The sequence below is a fragment of the Solanum pennellii genome, chromosome 5 (genome assembly GCF_001406875.1).
Source record: "Solanum pennellii chromosome 5, SPENNV200".
In the NCBI taxonomy this organism is placed as follows: domain Eukaryota; kingdom Viridiplantae; phylum Streptophyta; class Magnoliopsida; order Solanales; family Solanaceae; genus Solanum; species Solanum pennellii.
The window spans coordinates 73,761,209-73,772,844 of NC_028641.1; the positions used below are offsets into that span (position 1 = coordinate 73,761,209).

The 11,636-nt window shown below is 27.2% G+C and overlaps 1 protein-coding gene across 1 annotated transcript; it reads left to right on the forward strand.

Moving 5' to 3' along the window:
- The first annotated feature begins 2,917 nt into the window (after positions 1 to 2,917).
- Positions 2,918 to 3,511, forward strand: LOC107020191. The gene is made up of 2 exons (XM_015220476.2): positions 2,918 to 3,074; positions 3,168 to 3,511. Exons 1-2 carry the CDS (start codon positions 2,923 to 2,925, stop codon positions 3,436 to 3,438), a joined length of 423 nt encoding a protein of 140 aa, XP_015075962.2. The 5' UTR covers positions 2,918 to 2,922; the 3' UTR covers positions 3,439 to 3,511.
- Positions 3,512 to 11,636: the final 8,125 nt, after the last annotated feature.

Below are 11,636 nucleotides of genomic sequence, written 5' to 3' on the forward strand. Positions count from 1 at the left end.
AAAAAAAATTGAACGGCATGCATATTAATATAAAAAAATTTGTAGAGCCTTAGCATAATTAATTAATTCTGAAATCAAGCAATCAATTATCAAATCAAAATAAACTACGATTGAGATAAATGTATCATTCATTCTAAAATTGATGAGCAACATAATCATTTACAAAGATATACACAAGAATTGATGAGTACTGCTTGATATCCAAGATATTCAACAACTTTAATCGTTCTAAAATTAGTGAAATGAGCAAATTCCGAATTTATTTAAACTGAAATGAACATGTATGAGTCATCCAATCATATTAGAAATCAATTCATGATAATTCTCAAGTCAAACATATGAACAAAAATTTATAGAAAAAGGATCATAAAAGGTTGGACGAATTGAAAGTAAGCAAAGAATGATGAATGAAAATGTATTACCTTTACTGATCTGCTTTGCATATAATAAAATAGGTTGCTACACGTTACCAATGACTGGTGGCCGGATTTTCGCTGGCGGAGAAACGTTCGCTTGAGGTCCCTTGGGGCTTGCTGCTGCTGTTGGTTGAAGTTGCTGCCTGCGCTGCCGGTTGCTCGTTGCTGTTGTCCGCCGGAGGCTGCTGGTTGTTGCTGTCACCTGGCATCTCGCCGGTGGAGCTGCTGGTTGGTGTTGCCTTCCTGCTTGCTTCGCCGGCTGGAGAGAAGGGCGAATAGAGAGGGAGAGAACGGGAAGAGGAACAGAGAAGAAGAGGGAGAGGGAGAAAGAGGAAGGAAGAGAGAAGCGAGAAGGAGATAAAGGGGAAGAGAAGGGAACGAGGCGGCTGATTTTTTTTGGAGAGGAGAGGGAGAGGGCTGGCGGCTGATGCTGCCAAGGAGAGAGAGGGAGAAAAAGGGGAGGAGACGAGACTGGAGAGAGGGGTGAGAGATAGAAGGAGGGAGGAGGGAGGAGGAGAGGGAGCAAAGGGGAGGCGCGATGGCTGCCAGCGGCTGCTGGCTTCGCCGGTGACGGAGACTCTCGCCGGAAAGAATGGGAGAGAGAGAGCAAGGCTGGCGGCTGGAGGGAGGAAAGGGGGAAGAAGAGAGTTAGAATTTTTTTTCAAGATTAGGTATTTAGGGTATTTTGGTGTTAAAGAGAGAGATAGAAAAAATTGATCTCAACCGTTAGATTAGATAGAGACGGAGGGTTAGGATTTGATCTAGGATTTATTAATTAAATAGACGGATGAGATCAAAAGATGATTTCTTGAAATTAGATTGACAAATATAGAATGGCTAAAATTACAATTAAAGTGGCTAGAATTGAAATGAATGAGTGGCTATGATTGAAATAAAATTTGAAGTGGAGTGGTTAGAATTGAAAGAAATTAGAATAGAATAGGCTAGAATTTAAATAATTTTTAAGGAAAGTGTAGGAATTACTATTTAAATAAAATACTACATATGTTAAATATTTTTTGTATAATTAAAAAAACATTTGAAATTCATTAATAATTTTAAAATATAACAATATTTACAATAATCTTGTAAAGTAAACGATACTAAAATATATAATTTTTTGAGAAAAATCGACTAAAACTTCAAAACTTTAAGTAAATTTTAAAATACGTATTTAATCGAATATAATCCTAAAAATGGTTAAAGGTCGGTCAAAATTGGGTGTCAACAGGTTCCGTCGACTCACACAGTTTTTCCAGAAATAAAATCTGCTGCTCAAAACGACTAAACAGGTCGTTACAATATCGCTCGCCACTCTCCTATCACTCCCAGTCTCGCTCACCTCTCCCCTCCCTCTCCCAATCTCTCTTGCCATTTATACAATTACATATGTATAATATACAATTATCTAACTAATATACTTATACAATTCACCTTTCTCCCACTTTTTTCCCCCCCTCTCTCGTCTCTATCCTCTCTCTCCTAGTCTCGCTCGCCTCTCTCCTCTTATAACATGTAGCTATAAATTGTAATTATCAAACTAAAGCTATGGAGAGTAATTAATTATTTCTAAGTGGCTATATGTGAAAGTTTCTCATTTATTTTCTCTAGGAGTAAAATTTCTCTAAGTTTAGTAGTTGCCTTAATATTATAAAAAAAAAATAACACTACACACACATTTAAGATGATAAATATCAAGTTATAAACATACTTTTTAATAATAAACTACTTATAGCATATTATTATCAAGTTATAGCATATCAAGAAAAAATATATTATTCTCATTAATCTTTTTAAATAATAATTAACTTATTTAAATAATTGCATTTATTATTCAGTTACCTTTTTTAAACCAATGTATTTAATTAAATTAATTATTTTAAGTTACCTTTCTTAAACAAAACTCTTTAACTAGTGTAAATTAAATTAAATATTATATAGTTACCTTTTTAAAAAAATTTACTAAATAATAGGGATTTTATCATTCCATAATTAATAACTACCCATCAATATCTAAAATAATAACAGTTTTTTTTAAAAAACTGTCAGAAGTTATTAAAAAAGAAAAATTTATATTCCCCAAATATATTGTTCTTCCCCAAATCCTCACAAAATTTTCTTTTTGCACGCCTAACATTTAACTTCACCAAATTTGGCTCAAAAAACTTCCACTTTTAACATTCTTCTTCACCAATTCTTCCACTTTTGCACTCAAATCTTTCATTTTTGCACTCAAATCTTCATCTTTTGCACTCAAAAAATGATATAATGTCGAAGAGAGGCAATGAAACCCCGCGAAAAAGTAGAAGGTTGAATGATGAAGCAAGATCGGAGTTCCGTGGGATAGGTTGACGAAGTAATCATCCCAGTCAACATCAACGACAAATTTCATTGGTTCCTTGTTGTATTCCGGATCAAATGTAGATGTCTATATGTTTATGATTCGATGATGGGAGGAACTGTTCATTCAAGAAAAGTTAAAGAAGCTGTTGATAAACTTGCAACCATGATTCCTTTATTTCTGACGAGCACAGGGTTTTATGGCAAAAGGCTTGATTTGTATGCGAATAATCTCCCTGATTATCAACAAAAGTCTCATTCTGAACCTCTCAGTATCAAGAATGTTACACATGTTCCTCAACAAGAAGAAAGTTCAAAGTATGTATACTTGTTACATTATTTTTTCTTCATCTTAAATTAAATTTGCTTTATAGTCATTACAAAATTTTTATTATTTCAATTTTTTTACAGTGATTGTGGTCTATACACATCTCTCTTTGCCGAATACATGAGCAATGGTGTTTTTGATATATCACATATTGATATTGATTCAAAATATCATCGTCAAAGATATGGTACATTACTTTGGCATTATGCAAAATCAAAGAATGATGAAGGCGCAATAAGTGAAAGTGAAGTTACAGGAACAGTTGCTAGCAAGAAGGGTGGACCTCGAACTCATAAAGAACAAGTTATGGACACCACCAATTATCCTACTCCAAAATTCCGTAACAGGAAGTAGAAATCTTCATGGCACAATGTACATTTTTTTGAATGACTTGTTTTTTTTTAACTTATGAACAATTTATGTAATTTCCCAGGTTTTTATTATGAATACTGATGGTTTTATATAAATTATCACTGATTATTATTAATTAAAAAATGTGTCTCACTTTGTATAAATTTTGAACGCCAAGAAAATATAGAAACACTGTATGAATCATGTATGAACATTATATGAATTATGAATGTCATATTATAATTTGATATATAGAACATAGACAATACTATTTTTTTTTAAATTTTTTTTATATAAATGACAGTCTGCTTCAATATATATTTTATATAATGTTAAATGTGTATGATATTTGTATAAATTGTACTTTTCAATATGTAATGTTAAATTCTTATATGCATAATGTATGAAAAATATATGAAATAGTACTGACATATGATTCAACATGACAATATGAATAAATATATAATTATACCTTAATAATTGTGTATGACTTTTGCATAAATTTGTTTTGTATGAATACTATATGAATACTGTATACTTTTAAATACAAACAGAAACAGATGTTACTTATATTACTGGTATGAATACTGTATGAAAAATGTATGAATTATATCATATAAATTCTTATATGCATAATGTCTGAAAATTATATGAAAATAGTACAGACATATGATTCAACATGACAATATGAATAAATATATAATTATACTTTAATAATTGTGTATGACTTTTGCATAAATTTATTTTGTATGAATACTATATGAATACTGTATACTTTCAAATACAAACAGAAACAAATGTTACTTATATTACTGGTATGAATACTGTATGAAAAATGTATAACATAAACATACATTATTTTTATATGCAACTATTGCTTGTATAAATGTATAGATTTTGTATATAGTCCTCATTCATTATGCAATAACTGTATGCATACTATATGATTATATGACTTATTAATGGTAACGAATGTTAATATATGAACAGTTGTATATACAATGTATGACATTTGTATGAAAAGTAATATGATTCAATAAAAAAATAATGTTATAACAATGTAAATACTCAAAAACACAGATGTAACAGTAGGAAATCATTGTTTTTGTACAGGATAATTTGAACATGTCTTCCTATTGTGTCCAACTTGATGGCATCTACTGCATGTGCTTTTTGTCCTCTTGAATTTCACATCAGCGAACCCCTTCCAGCGTTCAAATTTGGGTCTTCCCGCTGATCTTTTTGGACCGGGTGGCATCATTTTAGGCTCTGAAATATAACTTGGTATATCCCATGTACTCTCGCACGGGATAGGCTCGACAGGAATGGCATAAGCATCTCTGAAATTCTTGAGGCTGTAATATATTTTATCTCAACAGAATTTATATTTTCTTCTATATTAAGTTGAGATACTATAGCATTAACTAAACCAATATAAAGAGTAGAAGTATTATATAAGATGCCCTCCATCTCAAAGTCGACGTATTTTTCTGTGTTCACAACATTAAAATTACATTTAGTGCATCACATAATACATACAAAATTCATACACAATTTAAATACAATTCACTGATATATAAAAAAAAATCCAATTTAATACACATTTAATACAATGTTTATACACAATTCACACATATGAAACATATCAAGTATGAAAAATCAATTCATACACAAATACTATACAATTCACTGCTACATACAATCTAAAATGCACTTTCATACACAATTTATACAATTTAATAAAAATTATATACACAATTAATCCAACCTTTATACAGAATTCATATATATATATATATATAACAAATCAATCATTGATATATACAATCAAAAAAAATGGGCGTTCATACATATTTCATACAATATATTGATACATTACATACATAAATAATACAGTATTCATATTTCACCAATATACAAAATTTTAACATCTGACAATTTAAATATAATATGGAATAACTTTTACCAAAAATTCACATTTCATATAACGTTCAAACAATATCAATACAAATTGTCAGATTTTGTTCATAATTTTTTCATAATAAAAACTGCAAATTGATTCAAAATCTGTAAATTTTTGTGTTTTATCCAGTAATCAATTATCACACCAAACTTCATTTTAATTACACATCAAAAGAAAATTACTATTACGTAATATTTATTATCAGAAACACATCGTAATTGTATCACAAAAAAATACATCAAATCAACATCTGCAATATAACAGAAATAAAAAAAACGACACATTCCATACACGACAACAAAAAAATATATATAATTACAACCAATAATTTATAATTAAAACATAACAAATCATAAATAAAAACTAACCTGATGAATTCCATTTGCCACCATGTTTAATTAAAATTGACACAATTTTCTCCATCAAATCAAATCTAAACGTTTTCAACTTTCAATTTTAATTATTTTTTAAAAAAAAAACGAAAAAATATATCAATATTCAAATATAAGAATAATCCTCACTTTCTGAAAAAAATCAAACAATGCACGTTTATGGAAAGAAGATAACAGATTAGAGTTTTTTAAGGAAAAAAATCATAACTTATTAGCATTTAAAACAAATTGAGACATTTATGGTGTCTATCTATTATTAAAATATTTTCAAATCCCTTAAAATGTGCACATTAGTTATTAGTTAATAATAATAACTAATTTCACGCACATTATCTAATTTTAAATTAATCAGTTTTTTTTTGTTTACTATCTAATTTTACAAAATTAAAATTAACATTATTTTCTTTTTAAAAAAATGCTATAACTTGATATATTAAATGTTATAGAATGAAAATCAAACTCTTATGCCATAACTTGAGAATATGACTACATAAAATGTTATATACCTAATTTACACAAAAAAATAAAACCATCTTATGATTAATATATATATATATATATATATATATATATCTTAACTTATTTTCAGCATTTATATGTGAAAATTAAAGATTTGGCATAGGATTGATAAGGTATTAATTATACTTTCATTTTTTGTGGGTTTCTTAGGTAGCAGAGTCAAGATTTTCTATAAGGATATTTAAAATTTAAAAAAGTAAATATACGAATTAGTTGAAGGGGATTTAAAATCTACTATATATATCTAAATAATAAGTTTAATCACGTATAAATAATAATATTTTCCTCCAAAGGGATTCGGATGAATTAATTCTCTGACAATATGCTCACTCCGCCCCGAATAACAATAATAAATCTAATTATTCCACAAATAAGGTGTGAGAAGGGTATGAGATGACATATACAAATTTCATTGCTATCTTTGTGAGATAGATTAGTTCGAATAGACTCAAAAAATAAATCTAATCAAAGTGAGAGAAAAATAATAATTTTAAACAAGTGTATCAGACTATTATCACAGTTCGATTGTCCGTAAGTTTAATGCTGATGTTGTGATGGTTAATGTTTTCATTCTCGTAGACATTAGTATTTAATTACTTTATATTATTTTTAAGTGATGTAAACCTATAATACTTATATGTTATTTAAAAATACATATATATATATCATTTACACCCTTAATAAAGGATGTTGTAGTGCCTTTATACTCTTTGGAAGTTGTTGGGCCAACTCTATTTGGGAAGAGTAAAGAAACGAAAAAAATTAACACATTCCAACATTATTAATAGAAAAACTTATATCAACGCCATTTTGGTAAGTCCGGATACGTTTAGATACATCTAGATATATTTATATCAATTGAGATACATGAGATTAAAATTAGATGAAATTTGTTCAAAAAACATCATATCCAAGCGGGATTCGCATGTATATGAAATGTGATAAACAAATTTCGTTGGCCTCCCTCACCTTTCTGTCATCTCACTCGCCACTCTCCTATGTATTTAGTATCTTAGATACATGTAAATCACACCACATAAATGTATTTGGTGTGTATTTAGTGTTATTGACATGTATCTGGGATGCATAACGAGTCTCAATCACATCTCCTCCTATTTAAGTGTATCTGGTAGCAAAAATATATGTATTTAAATGTATAGTCATCGATATATGATATGCAACTCTTAATCAATGGTAAAATACGTAACATTTTGAAAGTATAAATAAGAAATTTATATTTGATATTAAAGTGTATCTAATTATGTAGTTTTTCCTCCTTATTAATAAGACACGGTTTAAGTATAATACTACAATTAATACTCCTAGAATGAGTTTTCATTTCTAAGAATTATCTTTATCAATATAACATCATTAAAAATATAATTTGAAGGAAATCTTATATTCCTCAATATAAAGACATGATATTTTTTTTTAATTACAATTAATGATATTACTATAGCATATATATAAATATATTGACCCCACTTTATTTTATTAATTATGGGTTTCAACCAAAGTTGTTGGACTATTTTTGAATTAAGTTAATAATATCAATACAAAAGGCATCAAACTTTGTACTATTACTAAGAATAAACGTTTCACGTGTATTACAAGTAATTATCTGTTTATTTTCAAACTTAGTACGTGTACATCATATATATGCTACACAATTAACTAATTGTGGTTTAATTTGCATTTCCTTAAACAAATTAAATAATTATGTAGACTTTGATAGTTCATTATATATATATATTACCTAACATTATTCTAATTTAGTCTCTAAAACTATCATTATCACAAAGATTTATATTAGTATATATATATAGAAAGAAATCTAACTTGTTTAATGCTGATAATTAGTTTTCCATTTATTAATATTCTGTTTAATATATGAACTTATGAATTATTTGTCCTCATGTTGTTTTGTTTTCCCTACCTACCTATCTAACTCTTGAAGGCAATACTTACTAAAAAAAGTAAATAATAATTTTAATTTATTAGTTAAAAATAATAATAATGATGTTAAATAGGATAAGCATTAAATCAATATTATTCAGTGACAAAATTATAGTTATTTGTCACTAATCGTATAATTAATAGGAGTTCCAATCTTATAAATGTTGATTGCTGCAAAAAAAGTCATAGTTTTGGTCCTTAATTTGTTTAAAAATGTGTTGGGACATATAATATAATAAAATAAATAAAAAGTGTATGCTCTATAATATAAAATAACATGGATTTGTCGAAAGATATTTCATATAATCATCCATTAAAAAAGGTGATCGAATTTGTATTTTAGAAAGCAAGATAAGTTATGTACTATCAAAACAAGACATGATGTAAAAATAATTTAATAATATAAAAATGGTTTATATTTACTTTTCGAGATAATTGTACGAATTAACAAATTATTAATTTAAATTAAATTCTATAGTAATAGCAAATATTTTATTTTTTTACCATCTGATTCGGTATACAATTACCCATTCGATATGCAAATATATAAAATGTATAAAATGCGTTTGTGTTTGTATAAAGAAGAAGAAAAATGTATATACCAAATACAAATACATATATTTTCGTCCTATATACTTGTAATTATGCAAATACAGATCTTATTATACAAATTATAACGTATAAATGAATTTATACAAAACTGAATAATTTGTATAAAATTGGATGTACCCAGCGAATTATACGAATCAAAAGCTCCATAGCAAACATAAAATATATTATAAAGCACAATTATACAAACTATAACTATAACATACAAATATGATTATTACATTTGTTATTTATGAAAGTTACTCTTACTTTTTCTCAAAGTTGGATTAATTATTTTTTACCCATATAACTTGCAATATTTATAATATTATAAATATAAACAGATAGCTAGGTTAGGTCCAGAGATCTAGCAATAGAGACCCTTCTTGTTTAATAAGCAGGTCACCTACAATTAAGATAATCTCTTTATCTACTCTTTTATGTGTCTAAATTTATTCTATAGTTATGGTTTTTTTATATGTTTTAAAAGAAATATTAATAATTAAAAAGCTTTTTTTTAATTATTTTTTCGTTCATGTCTTAAGATATAATCTCTCTTTATTAAATATATTTTTTGTTAAAAATTTATAGTCTTTAAAAGCAATTAGAAACTACTATTCAAAATAAAATGAAAAAGAAAGAAATGATTAATTAATTTAATCTTGAATTTTCAAAATGACAAATAATATAGTCCGATATCATAATCATAAAAAGAAATAGAAAAAGAGAGAAAATTTAAAATAAATAATTTTTTTTAAAACCATGATATATAGAATTTGAGAAGCAGCTCTCCATCAAAGTTAACGAGGATTGGATTAATTATACAATTTTTTAAAAATCTAATTACACAAATATTACTATTGTATTTATTAATTTTCTCTACAGTTTTAGATTATTGCATATTGTCTCAGTACTTAATAGTTTCATATCAGACTTTAAATTAGATATATATATTGATACATATATTTTTGCTATCAGATACACTCTGAAATACGTATGCATAGAAAGGTGAGGGGAAAAAGAGAAATGCGAGCAAGATACGAAGAGTATATATATATGTGTGTGTGATCAACAAGAGAATTAATGCATCTCAATTACATTAAATCACACAAAATAAATGTATCTTGGGTATCATATATACATTTCTGAAATACAAACTCATAGAGAGAGAGGTGAACAACATAGTCATGTATCCCAGATACATGCAAATTCGCTTGATCAATATAACGTATATAAAATAAATTAGGAAAAATGCACAAGTACCTCACAACCTAAGCCCCGTAATCTCAGAGACACACTTATACTATACTAAGGTCCTATTATCCCCCTAAACTTATTTTATAAATAACATTCTACCCCTTTTCGACCTACATGACACTATCTTGTGGGCCCAGCGCGTGCTGGCATTTTTTTCAAGTTAGTATCACATAGGCTGAAAAGGGCCAGAAAATTATTTATAAAACAAATTCAGGAGGGTAATAGGACCTTAGTATAGTATAAATGTGTCTCCGAAATTTCGGACATAAGTTGAGAGGGATACTTATGCATTTTCTCAATAAATTAACCTAATTCTAATCCTATATATTCAAAATACATATATCTAAATACGTCGTATACATAATTAGAGACATGTCACTAGAATCATACAAAATCCCAGTATATATGATTCATTATTGGGTGAAAACCCAATCCAGCAAGCAAATAAGTTGTTTAGCTGACAGTAACACAATATGTTGAAATCTTTACTAAGAAAATTAATTAATTCTCTTAATGTGACATCACTTCCTCTTTTAAACTAATCCCTTTGCTTTCTTTTAATAAATTAATACTCTATTAATTATTAATATTTTTTACTTAAAAAATGTGATATAAGTTGGTCTACCAGACAAAGAACATTTGTGGAACAAGCAATCATATGTGGATGAAAATTGGAGTGAGTGTTGCTTTCTAGGAGAAAAAAAATTACTTAACTAACTTTCGTGAAGAAGGGGGTTAAATGAAAGGTTAAATTCCTTTTAAGAGTAAATAAAATTTGGAAGGGGCAACGATTATAACACAGTTTAACTGAGCATAAAGTTTAAGAAAAAACGAGAAGACCTTCAAAAGTATTGATTAGAGATGTTCATAGTATGGTTATGGTTACCAAATTAAATTGATTCGAAATGATTTTATATTTTTAAAGTTAATTTGATAAATTTTAAAATAATAAGTCGATAGTTATAATTTGTTGAACTTTCAACCTGCATATAACAGAGAATACAATTTTGACTTTTCAAGAAACTTCTCAATTATATCATATTAACCATATTTATATGAATATTCAAGAAAAAGCAAAAACATTTTTTTAGTTGTTAATTAATAATCATAGAAAGGACATTTTAATTGAGACGAACAATACTATAAAGTTAACATATTCTAACAAGTTAGGATCAAAATATCCACAACTTCAATAAAAAAGAAATCAGAAATACAAAAAATAGTAATACCCAAAAATTAAGTTGAACATTATTATTTAAAAATAAATACTTCAATAGTTCTCTAAGATGGTACAAGGCTTTTGAAATTTGTAACATTAAACGTGTCATCGTATTAGTTTTATGACTTTTTTGGTATGATAGATAAAGTTCAAATATCTTTAGTAAAATAAATACTCTTTTGTCCCAAATTACGCATATATTTTTAGTTAATTTAAAAAAAGAATTAGACATTTTTAATCTGAAAATATCTAATAAATTTGTATTACTTATTTGATAAAAAATCCACAAATTTATACTCTTTATAAG

Bases quoted from the DNA above. Each gene is read 5' to 3' on its own strand.
- LOC107020191 (XM_015220476.2), top strand. From the start codon at position 2,923: ATGATTCCTTTATTTCTGACGAGCACAGGGTTTTATGGCAAAAGGCTT. The intron at 3,075-3,167 runs GTATGTATACTT...ATTTTTTTACAG, and splicing joins CAACAAGAAGAAAGTTCAAA to TGATTGTGGTCTATACACAT.